This window comes from Dermacentor silvarum, chromosome 2 (assembly GCF_013339745.2).
Source record: "Dermacentor silvarum isolate Dsil-2018 chromosome 2, BIME_Dsil_1.4, whole genome shotgun sequence".
Lineage (NCBI taxonomy): Eukaryota > Metazoa > Arthropoda > Arachnida > Ixodida > Ixodidae > Dermacentor > Dermacentor silvarum.
The window spans coordinates 71,583,605-71,603,451 of NC_051155.1; the positions used below are offsets into that span (position 1 = coordinate 71,583,605).

Below are 19,847 nucleotides of genomic sequence, written 5' to 3' on the forward strand. Positions count from 1 at the left end.
GCGAGTAGCCAAGTGAAGTACACGAGCGACGTATCAGTAGTATTGGTAGTATCTGTATGGTGTAGCATCGGCATGCGGCGTGGCGTTATCGTAATAACCTAACAGGTGATGCCACTATAGTGCCGCTTTCTAACTAACAGTTGTGCTAGCAGCGAAGGCATTGTCAAACGTTCAAGCCGGGTGGGACTTCGGCATCGATTAGAAAAATGTCCGTCGTCGGAGGGGGCAATGATGTAGTATCAGTGTGCGGCATGGTGTTATCACAATGGCACTAAACAGGCGACGCCACTATAGTGCCGCTAACGAACAGTTGTGCTAGCAGTAGAGGCATCGTCAAACGTTCAAGCCAGGCGGGACTTCGGCATTGATTAAAAAAACGTCCGTCATTGGAGGGGGCAATGATGTAGTATCAGCGTGCGGCATGGCGTTATCGCAATGGCACCAAACAGGTGACGCCACTATAGTGCCGCTTTCTAACGAATAGTTGTGCTAGCCGTAGAGGCATTGTCAAACGTTCAAGCTGGGTGGGACTTCAGCATCGATAAGAAGAACATCCGTCATTGGAGGGGGCAATGGTGTAGTATCAGCGTGCGGCGTGGCGTTATCGCAATGGCACCAAACAGGTGACCACTATAGTGCCGCTTTCTAACGAATAGGTGCGCTAGCCATAGAGGCATTGTCAAACGTTCAAGCCGGGTGGGACTTCGGCATCGATTAGAAAAATGTCCGTCGTCGGAGGGGGCAATGATGTAGTATCAGCGTGCGGCATGGCGTTATCACAATGGCACCAAACAGGCGACACCAGTATAGTGCCACTAACGAACAGTTGTGCTAGCAGTAGAGGCATCGTCAAACGTTCAAGCCAGGCGGGACTTCGGCATTGATTAAAAAAACGTCCGTCATTGGAGGGGGCAATGATGTAGTATCAGCGTGCGGCATGGCGTTATCGCAATGGCACCAAACAGGTGACGCCACTATAGTGCCGCTTTCTAACGAATAGTTGTGCTAGCCGTAGAGGCATTGTCAAACGTTCAAGCTGGGTGGGACTTCAGCATCGATAAGAAGAACATCCGTCATTGGAGGGGGCAATGGTGTAGTATCAGCGTGCGGCGTGGCGTTATCGCAATGGCACCAAACAGGTGACCACTATAGTGCCGCTTTCTAACGAATAGTTGCGCTAGCCATAGAGGCATTGTCAAACGTTCAAGCCGGGTGGGACTTCGGCATCGATTAGAAAAATGTCCGTCGTCGGAGGGGGCAATGATGTAGTATCAGCGTGCGGCATGGCGTTATCACAATGGCACCAAACAGGCGACACCAGTATAGTGCCACTAACGAACAGTTGTGCTAGCAGTAGAGGCATCGTCAAACGTTCAAGCCAGGCGGGACTTCGGCATTGATTAAAAAAACGTCCGTCATTGGAGGGGGCAATGATGTAGTATCAGCGTGCGGCATGGCGTTATCGCAATGGCTAGCCGTAGAGTGTAGTATCAGTGTGTGGCGTGGTGTTATCGCAATGGCTCCAAACAGGCGACACCAGTATAGTGCCACTAACGAATAGTTGTGCTAGCCGTAGAGGCATTGTCAAACGTTCAAGCCGGGTGGGACTTCGGCATTGATTAGAAAAGCGTCCGTCATTAGAGGGGTCAATCGTGTAGTATCAGTGTGTGGCGTGGTGTTATCGCAATGGCTCCAAACAGGCGACACCGGTATAGTGCCACTAACGAATAGTTGTGCTAGCCGTAGAGGCATTGTCAAACATTCAAGCCAGGTGGGACTTCGGCATTGATTAGAAAAACGTCCGTCATTAGAGGGATCAATCGTGTAGTATCGGTGTGTGGCGTGGTGTTATCGCAATGGCTCCAAACAGGCGACACCAGTATAGTGCCACTAACGAACAGTTGTGCTAGCCATAGAGGCATCGTCAAACGTTCAAGCCGGGCGGGACTTCGGCATCGATAGGAAAAACATCCGTCGTTGCAGGGGGCAACGGGAGATGCTATTTGCGTGCGCCGCAAGGAGGTTGACATTAACGCAGGAACTTTGATCGTGCGTTCTTCAAAAAGTGCAGCATCTCTAATGCGCTTGATGATACTGAATATAGTGTACTGTTTGAAAATGGCAGCAATAAGGAAGATAGCGACAAGGCTAGCAGCGATGATGATGTAGAATGAGCTCGGCATGTTCATATTCAATAAATGCTGTTTTCATTTTGTGAACACTGTTCTGGCTTTTTTTGTTCGGCCTACATTCGAGGCAAGGTTTTTTTTTGTTTTCTGACTTCAGACTCGGAGTCGCCTATTTTCGAGTAAATACGGTATATTTTGTGGGAAAAAAAGTGCGTTCATTATGCGAGTAAATACGGTATATTACAGCGATGCATGCTACAGAAAGATCAAATAAAAATTCAGACAAACACTTACAAGCCCTTCTTCTCGAAGGAGCCATTCTCCCAAAGGCAATTGTTGCATGCACCACACAGAAAACCAGCAGCAGCAACAACCCGCAAAATAAGAGTGTGATGGCATTAGAAAGGCACAAGGTTAAGTTGGCTCTGGGGGAGGTGATGAAAACTATGTGGCCATGGGGAGTAGGAGAAACCCTTTATGAGATCCGCGCTCAGAGAAATAAGCTCTATAAACGGTCATGCAAAGTGTGTATTGTGACCCACCTTGGGCGTCCTGGTGTCAACAGGACGGGCAAACACTTGGTCATCTGGAATCTGAGATCCCGGAGGCACTGAATCCGAGGGCCGTGTTCCATTGTACGAGTGGAACCTGTAAGGGCAAAGGAAAATGGATGATAATGAAAATGGACGATGGGCGAGACATTGGTGAAATCGGCAGGTCCTACTCTCATGAAGTGAAGCAACATATTCGCCTCTTTGAACTGCTGTGTCTGTCCTGGTGCTGACAATGACACCCACTTGAACTTTGCCCTGTGCGCTTAGCCCTTTTGGCCGAGCCAAACTTGCCGGCTGGCCTTGGTCTTTAGGAGGGGGGAATGTGGGGATCAAGGTGCCTTGCCGCGCCTCATCACGTTTGGTGCTTAGCCCCATCTCTGGGAACTGCCGCCCTAGTGGCAACATGGTGACTAGCGTGATGGAGCATATTTCCTGCACAGACCACGCGGGCATATGTCACTGAGCCACGCCCTGACTGGCCTCCCGAGTGGCCAGTCAGGGGCCACTTGGGAGGCCAGTTAGCCTCCCGATTGAGCACTTCATCACTGCGGCAAATGCTCACAGGCATGCAACGAGTTGGTTACGTGGGACCTTTGCTCCTCCAACTTCTCGATCTGATGCTTGGTGGACCGCTAACCGGTTAGCCCTAGTGCATTGGGTGCACATACTATAAAAGTCTTGCAGTGAGCCTTTGCCCATAAGTGCTGCAACTGTCACACTGTGCTGCATCTCCAACACACTCGGATGTTAGAGCACATGACTGGTCAATACAGTACCCATACTTTAGGAACTTTATTTCACTAACACACAAGGTGAGTACTTTACTTTTCCACGGAGCACTTCCTATTACAGATGTAAGGGCTAGGAAGAAATTCAGACAGACTAAGGAAAAAATTTAATTTTTTTTTCAGCACAGAGAAAGTGTAAAAAAAAAACATTAAAATTTTCACTGTTGTGCAGCGTACAATTCTAGAAGCAACAATGATGGCGTAAAGAAAACGGCCAAACAGTGTTTAAGTTTGTTCATTATTCGAGGGTCAGCTGGAAAGTTTTGCGCCTGATCTAGAAGGAAGTAGTTCATAGTTATGAAACTGTAGCATGTTCGATAGCAAGTTTCGTATGCACTGCCTGCCACATTTCATGTCTTGCTTTGCAGGTGGAATTATGAGGAAACATAGAGGTATCTGTAAGTGAGCAGCGCATCGCTGATAGCGCAGAGATTTGATATCCGTTCCGGAGAGCTATGACCGCCAAAGAAACTCATGAGGACATGCAACACACCTTACACGACGCTGCTCCTTTGTATGCGACAGTGAAATGGCTCGTGAACGAATCTAAACATGGGCAACAGTCTATCAGTGTAGAACCACATGTAGGGCATCCCCGCAGAGTTCCCACAGACGAGAATGTCACAAAAGTGCACATGAGCATGGCGCATCACCGAGTGATACAGGAAGCCATTGCAACATGTCTGGGCATCTCGAAGGAACTCGTGCAGGTCATCTTTCACGAGCAAGTGGAAATGTGCAAGTTGGCTTCGCACTTGGTTTCCGGAAACTTGATGGAAGCCCAAAAATGCAAACCTGTATGTTTTACAGCATTTTGTCATTATTTCACGTCAACACTGCGGAGTTTCCACTGTACCTGAAGCACACAGCAAGTGGTCACCAGGACTGTACTGTCAGGAGCGCCCTAAGGGTCGGTCTTAGATCACTTTTATTCTTGATTTATGTCTATGATATAGCTGATGACCTTGTGGGAATTATGAAGGTTCATATTTTCCCGTGTTCTTTCGTGCGCCACAGAAGCGAGGAGAGTGGACGCCTTTTTCCCCTCTTCCCGTGCGGGTAGCCGTACGGCATTTTCGCACGGTGGGGCGAACCCTCTCGGCAACCAGTTGCACACGTAGCGGTGACGTGTACACGGAGCGGCGTGCCCACTGGACCGTGCCAAGAACAAGGTCGAGATCGGCACGGATGGCGAACGGGGGTACAAGAAGAAGACTGCGAGCCACGACGAACGAAGGAGCTCAGGTAAACGTCTCGTTCCCATCCTTTGTCGCACCCTGCCATTGTTCGCCCCACAACCGACCCCGGCAAACGTCGCGGTCGAACCTACCCTGCTTCCTCGTGAATCCTCTGGAGCAATAAACATTGTTGTGCTTGTTATTTCTATTGTGCATTGTCCTGTTTCTGCTTGTCCTGGTACCGCCGAAGCCCAGCCGTACGGGGCAATCAAAAGGGCGTTGGCCGTCAAGCCTAAGCCTTACGCACAAAAAAAAGAAAAGCGGGGAGGAAGCACGCCTTCAAGATATGGACCGCGCACAGGCCGTATCTTGAAAGCGATCTGCGTCGGGGGCAAAGTCAAATCAGTGTAAAGTGCATCGGCGGCTCGTAGCTTTATGCGTGCTGTGTGTTCTCGGCGCTCAGTTTGCATTGAAGCGACAGACAGCACGAAGGTCACATCGCTCACTGCGGCGCCTCCTCACGCCAGCGTTTTGATAGCAAGTGCCCCCGCTCATTGAGTGTGATGTGTTCATGTTTGCCTGTGCACGCTGTACTTACTTTGTATAGCTGTCTACTAACTTGCTATCGCAATCGATGCATCGACTTGTGAGGATTGAGGGAGGTGCCGGCGCCATTGCGCGGGGGTTTCACCTGTTCTGCCGTTCCGGCTTTTCCCCGTCCCTGCGTAACCGGTTCCCGCGGTAGCGCTGCGCACGCGGCGGTTGCCCTGAGGGCGGGGCGCTGACGTCACAAGGCGGCCGCGTTTCGGCTGCTAGCAGCGGAGCGTGGATCTCTCTTCTCTCCGGGACCAGCGCACGGTACGTACATGCTTTCCTCTCGTCCGCCGACACCTTTGTGACTAGGATTGGGGCTCGCGCACGGTGCCTTTGCCCGTGCGGGGAGCGCGTACTTTGTGCTGATCCTTTTCCCGACGCTAAGCCGACAAGCGGTGCCATAGTGCTCGCGCGAGTCGTACCACGCCGAGCCGCACTTGCCGAAAGCCTAAGCCGAAGGAGATTACCCATGCGAGAGCACGGGCAATCTCTTTGGTTAGCGCCAGAGTAAGTAGCATAACCGCCGGGACTTTTCCTAGCGACATGTCCCAGCTTGAGCCTGGGCTCTCACCGCGACGTGCTATAGGCACCTGTTATTGTATTTTTGCCCTGGTGCGGGACCGCTTTGGCTCCCCGCCGCGCGGGCGTTTGTGCAGTGCTGGTGCCGTGACGGACCCAATAAACGGTTTCCATCAACTCAGGGCTTTACCGTGTTTTTTTCGTGCGTCGCTCGGTAGCCCTTTGCGGCCTCTGAGCTCGCGCGCGAGCGGTGCTGGAGGCGACGGCTGATGCGGCCCTGTAGCTCGCTAAGCTCGAACCCGCTGTGGTTGGTCTCCTGTGAGACACCAAGAACCCACAGGCTCTCGTGAAAAACTGCGTCTTTTTTTAAAACATAAGAATTAAAATAAAATTGTGTGCAGTTTACCACTACTCTCATTTCTCAATTCTCCCCGTTTCTCAGCTCTTGCGTTTCCCGGTTCTTACATTTTTCTTTCTTTTCTTTTTACGGTCCCGTCAAAAACGTATCAGCTGTATTCTGTCACCTCCCCAGCACTCAGCAAGGTTAAATCCTTCAAAAAATGTTAGACCATATGCTCTAAAAAATAACACATTCAAGTTTTTTGTATGAACCATTGACGAGTGGAATTCACTGCCCTCCAACTGAGTTCAAGCCCCAGCATCAAATGCTTTCCATTCTTTTGTTAAGAACATGATGTAACCCTCTACTGCTAGGATGGTGAAAAACTATCCACAGTATTTCTTAAATAAAAAGCTACAGAAATTCTGAGAATTGTCTACTAATGCGTGAGCAATGTTTGGCTCGGCTGTGACTTCGCTTTTGCTTACTTGCTTTTCCTAGCTTATGCGTGTCTACCCATGGCCTTTCCGGTGGCAAAGAATGCTTAGGCTTTAGTAGAGAATTGTCAGATTTTTTCACCGCATCCAGCTCCTTCAAAGCAATCGTACCAATTGAGCTGGAATGGCACGCATGAGCGCTCCTCGACGGAGCAGAGCGGGTGAGGTGTTGCGTGAGGGGAAAGTGCATCGCCGTAATGCCAAGTCACCCTCGCTATCGCTCTCACAAGCCTAGCTTATGCACGCATCCTTGTCCACACAAGCTCTCGCCTGCATTCTAACTGCTCCTCGTAAAGGCCCAATAAAAACATGCTAAGCGTCTTAACACGCTCGCTTACCCGTGAGGAGTTCGTAATTTGAAAGAGCACTCAGCGGCGTTCAATTGGACGTTGGGCCACCCGAAAATCTCAAGTTGGCTCAACCCCACGTGGACGCTAACGCCGTTATGGTAGAGTTCACTCTAGTTATGGCTCGTTTGCGTCGCACATTTGCGGCGCTCCGCGCTCGCCGAGCACCGAGAGTTGTCCAAATTAACCGATGTGTGGCCAAATACGTCCGAATTAACGAGAGTTTCATTACATTAAATAATGCAAACGCCTGCCAGGACCAAAGGACGTTGTGGGGGTCTTCCCCAACCCGTAGTGCGTATAATCGCAGCTACGTAGGGTTCGGGCGAATAAGGCAACAAGCGAGTCAACTCAACAACGTTTATTGCTGTGGGCATAAAACACACTTGCAGAGGGAAGTCCGCTCTGTATAATAAGTAATAAAATAGGCTTGCCTCGTCGCGTGTGGTAGTCACGCAAACGAAGTCACTCACGGGTTGCAGCGGGTATATCCGTATGGGCAGGTAGGTGTAGCGAGGTCAGAGAGGCCCGGGGGTCTCTCGGTCGCGCTCTTTTATACCTTTTTACCTTTTCGGGAGGGGAATGTCCTCCTCGCCCGCCTGATACTATCCCTCTTCCCGCGCGGGGACGCGCGTCGCGAGAGGCGAGCGAGAACCTGGAGAGGGCAAAGTGCACCTCTCCCGTGTCCGCCCGGCTCCCGCTGCGCGCGCTGTGCACTCACGAGATGTCCGTCCGGCTCCCGCCGAGTGCGCTCCGTGCGCAAGAGACGATGAGCGCCCGCGGGAGAAGGTGGCAGCGTGTGCTCCCCACATCATGTCCGAATTAACCGATTTTCCGAATTAACGAGGGTCGAATTGACGAGCTTTTACTGTACTAACAGTCGCAAATAAAGCAGATTACCTGCCTACACGTGTCAAATAGCGCGCACCAACAGAATCACATGTTCACATGTTGGTAGAGTGGAAGAGAAGAAAACGCAAACCACTGAGGTGACGTCTCTGCAGGCGCGGCACGCACAAAAAATGATGTGCGTGACCTTCGGCTAACTCCGCACACCCACGCGTTTTGTCGCTCTATCACCGCCACCGTTTGCATCATGCCGCCTCGAGAGAAGTATCAAACTCTTTCCGTAAAGGAGAAATTGGCTGCAATAGAAGTTGATGCTGGAGTGAAGACTTCAGTAGCACTGAAATATGGTGTATCGAAGAGCACGCTGACGACCATCATCAAAACAAAGAACAAGCTTCGGGAAAATGCAAACCGAATGCGGCACATCTCCAGGGCAGAGGCGTGCCGCGTACAGCACAAACAGCATGGCGCGCGGCATGTGCCGTTGCAATTACGGATGCCACGACAGCGTCACTCTTGTTTTTGTGAAATTGTCCGTGCGACACCATGTGCATTACGCCTGTTTCAACGATTTGGAATCACCACTTTCTTTCCACTATGGGAACAACGCCCACTCATGCGTTCCTGTCGACGCGGCCCGAATCGACAAGAATGCTGCACCACGCGATGCCGCCACGCAATGTTACAAAGGGTCGACAGTTACTACGCCATTATCAGGCGATAACGGTTTGGCGGCGCTTCGTTTACGCGTTGCCAATTGCTGATAACGGTTGACGGCGACGTTTTGCCTTTTGAGCATTGCATTTTTTTTCTCGTGGGTTGCGACGTAGATAACGTAACTTTACGGCTCTTGTGTGGCTGACGCGCAGTCGTAATGCCGAGACCATGATATCCAAGATCCTCGCAGAATGGCAGCATGCCGCAGTCCTTTCCCCACTTTTACACTTTCCCCCAACTAGAATGCTTCGCTCTCGTGTACAGAATGCCCCACTGGCAGTAAAATACAACAAGCTCGAAAAAAAATCGTGGCAGCACTCATAGTTTCGAAATAACAGGTGATCGGAACTGGGCGCCGGTTTGCAAGAGCTACACGACGCAGCACTTCGTTCTTTAGATGGACGCTTGTAACGGAAGTTTGCAGCTAGGTGCAGGAACGCACCAGGAACAAAAAATGACACTGAAAATCAAGTTTTCGGACCAAAGTGCTGCCCAATTGTAACTGCTGACGCCAGCTTACGTGCAGCTAATTTTTAGGTGTTTTTAAGGGCAAGTCTATATATAACGAACTTCTGATATAATGTTCACTTTTCGCGGAACTATCGAGTTTGTTATAAATGGGTTCGACTGTATTATTGAATATATGTGAATTTTTCATTATAACACTAGCTGGTATGTTGTCCCGAGTCATATTGATGAGAACATTTGACAATTTAAACTTCTGACAATTCAAACAAAATCCTGGGGTCTCCTCGAGTTTGAATTATCGAGTCAACTGCATTTTCTTTATTCATTGGCTTCACTGTCGATTGGCTTCATTTATATGGTTGTTACAGATTCGCCAAGTTACACAAGCAGGACTTGATGCAAGACACTATAGGAGTTGCTTGAATCTGCCTCTTCCTGGCAATTTGATGGCTGCCCTCTTGAATATTTGTGTAGACCCTAGAAAGGGCGCCCCAGCCCTCTTGAAGAACATTCCCCCTAGCGGAGAGCTTCCTCGTTAATTTACAACACACAAGGCAGCTGACAAACGATGAGAGTGTTGACATCACCACGTTGCCCACCACCACTCACTTGTTGTGTGGGTTCAGCACCATGGCGAGCAGGTCGAGCAGAGGAAACCAGTCCTGGTGCAGCTTGGTGACGCATAGCTCCACCAGCCGCTCGCAGTTCTTCATGATGCAGCGCTGCATCAAGCATTATTGAGAAAATCAATTAATAATGAAGACTTGAAAATGCACGCATCGTGTTTTTCAGCACATATCCAGCTGCCCCAATAACGACGACCCAGAAAAAAAAAATCCACACTATAACTCGCAAAAATAACTGCATACCACAACTCCATTCAATATCCATTCGCAGATGCACGACTTGACCCCGTTGTGTGCCCCCCTCTTTTGCGATGCTGACAATCTCCAGCTCCTGCTGTGCTGTAAAGCTGTATTCACATGACAGAGCAAATGACTTTGCACACCATGTGAGCATACGTCACCCATTCCCGCAACGCTCTTGGTCCATGCAAAGCACTTCACAAACCGGCAGGTTGGGATTTCCCACTCGGTCGCGATTTCTACGTTGCTGTCAACATAGAAATCGCGATGCAAGGGCTGCTCCGTTTGCTCTTTCATCTTCTGTCGTGTGAATACTAGCTGCGAAGCAAGTCGGTGAGTGGGCGGGTGGTGTCAGCGAAATTCTTGGCGAAACGACGGAAATACGAGAACAGTCCTCCAAAGCTTCTTGCATCTGCGGTGGAAGACAGAACAGGAAAGTTCTGGACAGTGCGAATCTTTGTCAAGGTAGGGTTGAACGCCAGCGGCACTGAAGAGATGGCCAAGAACGGTAATTTGACGACGTCCAAAGTGGTACTTCGATGAGTTCAACTGCAGGCCGGCCCGTCGGAAAACAGCAAGAATGGCCAACAGACGCGCGAGATGACTCGCGAAAGTTGGTGAAAAGACTATCACATTGTTTACATAACACAGACATGTGGACCATTTATAGCTGCGAAGTAAGGAGTCCAGCATTCTTTCGAAGGTTGCTGGGGCATTACAAAGGCCGAACGGCATAACCTTGAATTGGTAGAGGCCGTCAGGTGTAACGAAGGCAGTTTTCTCACATTCCATGTCATCTGGACCGAGATTTTCTAATAGCCTGATCGAAGGTGTAAGGATGAAAACTACTTGGCTCTGTACAAGCAATCCAAAGCGTCATTCTTGATTGCGCCATAACATTATGTACATTTAGCCCAACACCCTTCAGTAACGTCCATTGGGCTTTGAAGATATTTTAATAAATAAATTAATTAATTAGGAAATGTGCGACTTAAGAGAGTGTTCCAACCAAAACAAAGGCTGCATGGCCACAGTGGAAATTGTAGGTGAACGACAGGAACACCGGAATGGCTTTGTGCCTGTTTGTGTTTTTTGAGCCTTTATTCTAGCGTTTACTGTCTGTGGCTGCGCTGTGAAGGAGAGCGCGATGCCTTCGCCACTGCAAGCACTAAACAGTTCACTACATGATGAAAATTGCAGCTTCAGCACTGCTTTTGTGCAAAGTAGAAACAGAATTTGCCGATACATTGAGTAAAGGTGTGTTGACGTAGTAAGCATTTGTTTAGTGTCTTCTTGATACCCTCGATAATTTGGCATTTAGTTCATTCAGACATTTGTCTTTTTATTTGGTACCGATAAATCCGAATTAACAAAGTTTTACGGTACCAGGACAAGTTTCAGGGGGTAACAGAAGATGTGGCGCACAAATACTTGATGCAAATGTTGAGCCACAATAACAGTAACAGCTCAACAAACATGCCGCTCTCCTTCTGGGTTGCGTACTGTGCTCATAACCAATGTCACGAGTAAACAGGGGACAAGGCCAAATTCCACACCTGATGTGCTCAGGGTGTGGGATCGCACACGCATCCCCATATCTTCGGAGCGGCCGCGCGGTTATCATGCCATGATCACGTGCTTGTTTGCGGAGGGTAACGGAGAGAAAGCACATTTCACCACTCCCGCTGCTCTTCGAGTCTGGCCGTGAGACCACATCCGAGGCACCCCACCCCGTTCCCTCCTTTCCCCTTTCTTGGAACCGGGGAGACTCCCTCTCCGTCGCTCCGGGAGAAGCGCTATTGCGCTTTTGTCTTTCGGCTGAGGAGCTTGCGACTGGCTGCCTCTCAATTCAGCCGCGGAGACCGCCGCACGCCGTCCCCCTACAGCGCCCCCGACCTTTGCGAGCGACTGACCGCCCCAGGGCCCGAGCGCGGATCCACGCTAGGCGAGCTGAACCCTTATCAGCCTCTTGTGTGTTTCCACTATTATGCGGTTTGTCACATCAGTCGTGCGGAACGCTCCGGCGCTGTGGTTTTGTTTGCTGGCTTGTTGTTGCTCTGTTGTGTGTGAAACTCAAGGTGAATAAACACCTTAAGAAAGACTCACCCTGTACCCCTGGCCTGAACCCGCTGTGGTGGCAACTCACTGCGAACTGCGGGTTAGACGTCACAGCTCTGACTGTTAGGGCTGCTGCGAAAGTGCTTGCGAGCGACTGCCGCTTCACTGGCGCGGTGCAATCCAAAGAAGGGTCAGGTGCACACGATCGAACTTGAGTAGTACCCCTATATTTGGCACCCAACGTGGGGTGTCATTTTGTGGTCTCATCGCTACGCTCACGGCACGAACGCTCTGTAATCGCGTGCGCCGGATGACCACTGCGGGTTCGAGCACTCCAAGCCGCCATGCACAAGGTAGATCCAAATGGTCGCAAACAAGATTTATTAAGCTGTGGTTCGATACAACATAAGTTACAACAAAACATACAACAGAACATGGCCGAATGGTCACCGATACAACAAAACATGGCCAAATGGTCACCGGTGGCCGAACGGCGCACCGCGACAGAGAAAACAAAAAACAGAGAACGCAGCAGAGAGGGAGGCCGCCTATCCTTCGGCCAGCGCCCGCCATCGTGCACCCCACAGCAAAGAAAATGGTAACAGAAAGAAACAGAAGAACAGGCGGGGGCACGATCGCAAGGCGCTGCCTCATGACATCGAGCCGATGGAGGAGTGCCCACGCCCGCCGAGGCGAGGACCCCAACGAGCCGAAGTAACCATCGGCCAGCGGCGGACAAAGGGGGGCCACCGCCGGCAGAGAGAAACACGTACGCACCTCCGACGCCTGAATGTGGTCCCCTCGGGCCATGTCTTGCGCCCGCGTAACCAGAGTGCACGCAAGCAGGGCCCGAATTCCGCCAAAAAGGCGGCCAATGGGGGAAGCCCGTTGACCCTGCCGTGGGCGGGATGACAGCCGAGTGACAGTGTTTTATGACCCACTGCCACCCCGTCCAGGCAGAGAAACAAGGGACACGGAGCTCTCAAAAACGCATCGCAATGGAACGGCGTCGCACTACTAATGCGAGCGCCCGAAACCCCACAAGGGAGAGAAATGCACCACAATGAAGCCCAACTCACGTGTATCTCAAATTTCCATCCGCTGACTGCCTCGTCGGTGAGGATCTTGGTGAAGGAGATGGTGAGGCCCTCACGGAAGAACCGCTGGCATGGCTCACTCTGCACGTCCCGCCCTGCATGTTGATCATTCGCACATGTCTGTGAGTGTGTTGGCATTTATAATCAACACACCCTTGTCTAGCTTGTGTCAGTAGTACATAGCCAGGAAGGAAGCCCACCCTGAAGCTGCAGCACATACAGTCAAACCTCGTTAATACGTAGTCGGCCGGGTACGACGTTTAGGTATGCACTAAACGATGTACGGATTAACCGATGCCAGTTTAACGGCTACTTACCGGCCAAAAAAGAACTACGTCATGATGCTCTCAAACAAACACACTCAGAAAGGCTTTATTTGCAGATAGGTAGCAAAACACCGGCTATCTTCACTTGCAGCGACGACGGCATCTTCGAGCAGAACGCTACGACAACACCACGACCGCAAGCACACTGGCAGAATGAAAAAAAAGAATGTGGCAATTTCACCTGATAGGCGAAGCATCAATTGCGATAGCAAATTAGTAGACAACTATACGAACTATGGATAGTAGTTTTATCGGTCGTATAAACTTGCAAACCTTCGCTTACTAACTAAATTAACAAGCACAGTGTAAAGCATGCACAGGTAAACATGAACACATCGCTCGAGCACGGAAACTCGATGTTACATCGCTGGAGTGCGGAGGCGTGGCAAAAGCAGCGAGCAAATTGACCTTCATGCTGTCTTTAGCGCTGAGCTTTCGACTAAACGTCGAAAGCTCAACGCACACGAAGCTACCGGCACTAGTTGCACTTTCTTCACATCACAGAACGGTTTGAAGACGAGGCCGACGCGGATGCGCACTTTTCCCATGTCGCAGATCGCGTTCAAGATACGGCCTGCGCGGCCACCGCCGAAGTAAAAGGCCCCCCACTTTCTCACCTCCCCCGTCATGACTCGCGCGCGACAGAAGCGCGCTTCCGTCCCACCTTTCTCCTTTGCACGTGCGATAATGTCCCGCAATCGTTGGCTGACCCTCGCAAACTTTCACTCCCACATACAGCGTACGGCACATGGCGACGATGTTACTGTGTTTGGATTTTATACGGAACCTCAAAGCGACGACCACGGCAACGGAAAAAATGCGCTTTTAGTGTCCGTAAGATTGCTATTGCAAATGTGCTTTTGTGTGGTTACTACTCGAATTGGATTCGCACCCCCTACCGGCAGCTTCTTCGCGTTACAATCTCAAAGCTGTTGCTGAATGTGCGCTGCATTCGGCAACAGGAGCAGGAAATACGTCATGGTGGCCATGTTTTTAACCCTTTGCGGTCCACTGTCGGGCACCGTCCGACAAGGGGGCTGGGGGGTTAAATTTCGTGGTTTTTCTCACTGCGATTCGTGCGCATTCTTTGTATACACGATGAGCCATCTCTTGAGGGATAAATAAACTTTGTTTGTTGAAGTTTACTTCTTTTTTCACTAGGGTGCAGCACAATGTTCAGTACGGCCTCTGGATCCCAGAGCATTCTCACTTGCGCGCAGAACAGCACGTTCGCGCGGTTCGCTGAGAAGCATGACCACTTTTTCATTGCGTGCGTTTTACGGTGGTGCATTTAGTGAAAGCTTCTAGGGGTTTCCATTGTCAATAACTTTATTTTGAGGTGCACACAGCTGCAGAATCATGGTGAGAAAGAACAGCGACACCTGCAGTACCGCCGCAACCTCATCCTACAGCTGGTGGGTGACGTGAGGGCTAGAGCCAAAAAGCGAGGCCCGTCTGTGTAGAAGCAGTGCGAGGAAAGGCTAGATGGGAGGAGCCATTTGATCTACAAGCTCCCAGGCCGAAGCAGCGAGGACTGTGCCGCTTGTAGCGATCGAAAAACAAACGCAGGCAGGAGGGAAACTGTGTTTTCCTGCAAAACCTGCAGTAACAACCCTGGCCTGCACCCAGGAGAATGATTCAAGCGGTATCACACGCTGCTCAAATATCGGTAGAGAAGTTGCCTGCAGAATGCAAGAGAAAAAATAAATATCCTGTGAGTTTTTCTTCCACAGTTGGTGGTTTTCTTAGCGGCGCCACAAACTGGCAAAATAGTTTCGGACCAGAACAGCCGGAAAGTGGGTAAAAGTTTCGGACCGCAAGGGGTTAAGGTCACTTTCACTGGCGGCTGGCGGCCCGGCGTCGCAACTCAAGAATCGAATGACTGCGCACATCGCATTTTGCCGAGTTTGAGCCTGTGTGTGTAGAACTAGAACGAAAATAGTACGCACTAACCGTATGGTGGCAAATGAGCGACTACGGCTTAAGCGGTCAGCCAATACATGGGTTTCAATGGGGGCTGGGTGGGGGAATCTTCAAGACTATGTTTAAACCGCACTTACACATTAAGCGGGTACGTATTAACGAGGTTTGACTATATTTACTGAGCATCTTCAAAGTGTAATTTTGGAAACACAATTAGATACAAATTGTGGTGCTGGAAAAATACTTTTTACGTAGTTTTGAAGTAGTGATCAGCCTATCATTAATACAGTCGAACCCATTTGTAACTAACTCAACAGTTCTGCACAAAAGTGGACGCTGTGAGCAGTTTGTGACATGTGAACTCGCCCTTCAAAAATGCTCAAAAGTTCACAAAACTACAGCTGGTGTTGGCAGTTACGATTCAACACCATGTCGGTCTGAAAAGAGGATTTTCAGTAGCTCCATTTTTTTTTCCCTGCACTTTTCCACATCTAACTGCAAGTTTCCATTAAAAAGTCATCTAAAGAGTGAAATGTGGCATCGTAGTCCCTTCGAAACAGCCCACGACGGTTCCAGTCACCTGCCATTTCGAAACTACGAGTGCATGCGCCGCCATTTCTTTCTTCAAGAGAGTGGCATATATTACTATCAGTAGGACGAGTGGATTCTGCATACGATAATGAAGTGTTCTAGTAGGCTGGAAGCACAACTACTGCTGCATACCGGCATTCTGCAAAGGTCTTGGTGTTATGGCTGCAGCATTGTCCACACGCACGCCGAGAGCCATGAATTATGTTTTTTATGCCGCTTAGGCCAAAAAAGTGCCAAGTTCAAAAGGTAGAATGCCATCACGAACAGTTATCAGCAACAAAGAAAACAAAGCGTCAACGAACTGTAACCACCAACTCTTTGCAACTATGCATGCAGCAGCGCGACACAGGTCGCGTGATTATCAATAGCAATGCTTGAACAGCTGTTGGTTCAAATTGGTCCAAATGGTACAAATAGCTCGGCGGTCAAACCTTCGTCGCAATCAGACTGGAGCACGGGGGTGCGCTTCCATGCTTCGGAACTTCACCCTTCTTTTAGAGTGACACATTTACAAATGTTCGTTATATCTGGATGCAGTTTCAATAGGCAGGGTCAGAAAAACGTTAATGCCATGAAATGTGGTCACTATAACTGATAGATCGTTATATCTGGGATTGTTATGAGTGGGTTTGGCGGTATAAGGAAATCTTCACACCAGACTACACAGCCCGATAAGTGGTATATGTATTATTCAATTCAATTTATTTGTTTCGTTCCTGAGAAAGTGTAAAAGGGAAGATCACCATACTCGCTTTAAGGCTACATTGCCTAACAAGGCTCGACCCCGTTTACAGATATACACACAGCATAGCTACATACAACACTGTACAAATGCATCAGCTTGTGCAAACCACACTCAATACCGTGAAAAGTAAAACAAAAAACTAGAAGCATAATAAACATAGCATATCAACACGGATTGCAATTACACAGCGTAACATACCTTAGTGCATGAATAAACAAGTAATAAGCACCAAAACAGGAGAAATGACGCACTTGCACCGTCAATTTATTTATAAAATTAAAATATGGTAGTAAGAAATGAACAAACGATATACAGTTTCTGCACATGGAAGCCTCGTATGAGTAGCATCAGGTACGTATGTACCTTGTGGGGATGCGCGACTCTCGCGCGTCTCCTGTGGTCTGGCTTCACCGCGTGGCTAAGTGCTGGCTGTGGTCGTAGTGGTTGCGGCGCGTTGCGAGAGATGGCGCGAGTGTCGCGATGCTAACGCCACCGAACGGCGGGGTGACTTGGGAGAAAAACGTCGAAGGCGCTCTCTCTCTTAGGATTGGGATCGGCGGCCAACACGCACGAACGCTTCGCGCGTGCGCCGGCCCGCTTTGCGTGGCTGTTGCGCGAGGCTAAGAGCAGGACACCGGTATGGACGAACACGGGTCGTTCGAGCGCGCCACCGTTCGCGTGACTGTACACGTGAACGACTAGGCGATGGTGTCATGGCATGGGATGAGCGTATTCGCTCGCTATCGGGTCGCGGTGAGTCGGACTTCCTTGATTTGTCGCGCGCCCATGTGAATGTTCTATTGGTAGTAATTCGACTAGTGTGTATTAGTGTATGAAAGGTGCAATAAATGCCCTTGTGATTGTTTGCACTACTGTGTTGTCGTTCCTTTGTCCCAAGAGCATGTGTGAGACCCAACATCTGGCTGCCCAACGTGGACCTCTTGGGGCATCGGACGATAATTTTAGTTTTGCTCGGTTCGAGATGTTTCAACCGAAGCATAGTCCTAGCGTGGATTTTGATCGCTAGTGTCGGCGGTGTGCTTTCTTGAGCGAGGCGACAGTTGCTGTAGCGTGTTTGACCTTTTCAACATGCTAAGCCTTTTCGCGAGTCTTTTGTTGAAGTACTGTACACTCCTCGGTACGAGAGCCACGTGGTCTGCATCCTGGGAGAGCGAGGCCTAGCGCCCGCGGAGCGTTGGCAAGCCTGAAGCGAGTGAGTAAGGAGAAGCCTCGTGGGTGGTCCGAATTTCTTATGTAAATAGTTTCTTCTACCTCTCTAACTTTGGAAGTCGCGGCTCAGGGAGCCGGGTGGCCGAGGGCCACGGGTGCCAGAAGTCGCGGCTCAGGGAGCCGGGTGGCCGAGGGCCACGGGTGCCAGAAGTCGCGGCTCAGGGAGCCGGGTGGAAGAGGGCCACGGGTGCCGCTACGGGCTGACTGGTATTGCGGCCTGGCACCGGCGCTCCGACACCGTCTGGGATAGTGGGCGCCGTCAACTCGGATGCTGTGTGCACCGAGCGGAGTAGGACCACCTCACAGAGCTAGCGTCTCCTCGCGGCTGCCAGTTGTGCCCATTTTGGGTGATGTTTTTTTTTTGGATGCCGGTTGTTGTCAAAGTAGCGACGCATTAGGCCTAAGGCTTAACAAAGCCGCCTGTCGCACGTTGAGGGACACAACCTGGTGGACCGTGGTGTTGAGGTGTCGCACATTGCTTCCCTCATTAGTTCGCCTCGCACGAATTGAAATTACTCGTTCGACTCAAGAAAGCAAGCTTTGTTCACGTGAACTTAGCAACTGAAATGCCGTCCAAAATTTCGCTAGCCCAATCGAACATCGTACCACGTGGGCGATGCGTATGCCGAATTCCTCTCCCTTGCACTACTTTAGTGTTTGTCGAGTGCGTTGAATGTACGCAGAATGAGCGGAGTCACCCCTGGTTTGCTGTCACCTGCACGTCGTCAGCGCTGCTGCACCGGACTACAATCGAGCTACCCTAAGCGATGCAGATGCCTGTGGCCAGTTCGGCGCAGCGATTTCGGCGGCTGGGAAAGGAGCCGGCAGTCACCAACGGCTACAGCGGCTCTCGCCGGCAGGGCGCGTCGGCGCGAGCGATGCTTGCTCAGGGCCGACTTCTGCGTCGCCGTTTCCGGAGTCCTGTGCTGGAGTTGTGCCATCGAATCTGCAGAGCTGGTGCTGTGACCAACGGACGCCAGCGGTGAACCCCAGAGACAATGTCGGCTCGCATGTTGTCGATAACGTGTGGACATTTCCTCGGCGGCGCCACTGTCACATCTACTAACTTTTGTTCACGACGCGCGCGTTGATAGACCTTGTGACATGTTTCGCCGGAATATGTGTAGTCATTTAAGGTTGGGGGGATGTGGGGATGCGCGACTCTCACGCATCTCCTGTGGTCCAGCTTCACCGCGTGGCTAAGTGCTGGCTGTGGTCATAGTGGCTGCGGCGCGTTGCGAGAGATGGCGCGAGTGTCGCGATGCTAACGCCACCGAACGGCGGGGTGACTTGGGAGAAAAACGTCGAAGGCGCTCTCTCTCTTTGGATTGGGATCGGTGGCCAACACGCACGAACGCTTCTCGCGTGCGCCGGCCCGCTTTGCGTGACTATTGCGCGAGGCTAAGAGCAGGACACCGGTATGGACGAACACGGGTCGTTCGAGCGCGCCACCGTTCGCGTGACTGTACACGTGAACGACTAGGCGATGGTGTCATAGCATGGGATGAGCGTATTCGCTCGCTATCGGGTCGCGGTGAGTCGGACTTCCTTGATTTGTCGCGCGCCCATGTGAATGTTCTATTGGTAGTAATTCGGCTAGTGTGTATTAGTGTATGAAAGGTGCAATAAATGCCCTTGTGATTGTTTGCACTACTGTGTTGTCGTTCCTTTGTCCCAAGAGCACTGTGTGAGACCCCACAACCTTTTAAAAGAAATTACATGAAACAACAGTGATTTACAGCAGCACATGTCACTAGCGCTTGAAGAAGTCTTGCGTATGTCTTACATAAATGACCTGTTATACCAGTCGGGCACTCCATAAGACCCTTGAACTAAGGGGCATCTACTGAAAAGGCATTCAGACGAGGTGACACCCAACAAAGGAGTATCTCCTTCCTGGTCCCTTGTGGAAAGAGAGATCTATTTCATGGGTGTAAAGGCGTAGTCTCGTGCGTAATCAATCAACAACACAAAAGTTGTTGGAACACTTTGAACTCTTGGTGATAATTTATTTGCTTTCAAAGATGTTTT

The 19,847-nt window shown here is 50.4% G+C and overlaps 1 protein-coding gene across 1 annotated transcript in view; it reads right to left on the reverse strand.

Annotated features, from left to right (window-relative positions):
• Positions 1–19,847, reverse strand: part of LOC119441555 (probable ubiquitin carboxyl-terminal hydrolase FAF-X) — a 141,374-nt gene that overhangs the window by 20,674 nt on the left and 100,853 nt on the right. Inside the window, exons 5-7 of the mRNA XM_049662784.1 lie at positions 12,984–13,096; positions 9,590–9,702; positions 2,672–2,777 (exon numbers count right to left, since the gene is read on the reverse strand). Coding sequence (XP_049518741.1) covers positions 2,672–2,777; positions 9,590–9,702; positions 12,984–13,096 — 332 coding nt within the window. The remainder of the gene's footprint in view (positions 1–2,671; positions 2,778–9,589; positions 9,703–12,983; positions 13,097–19,847) is intronic.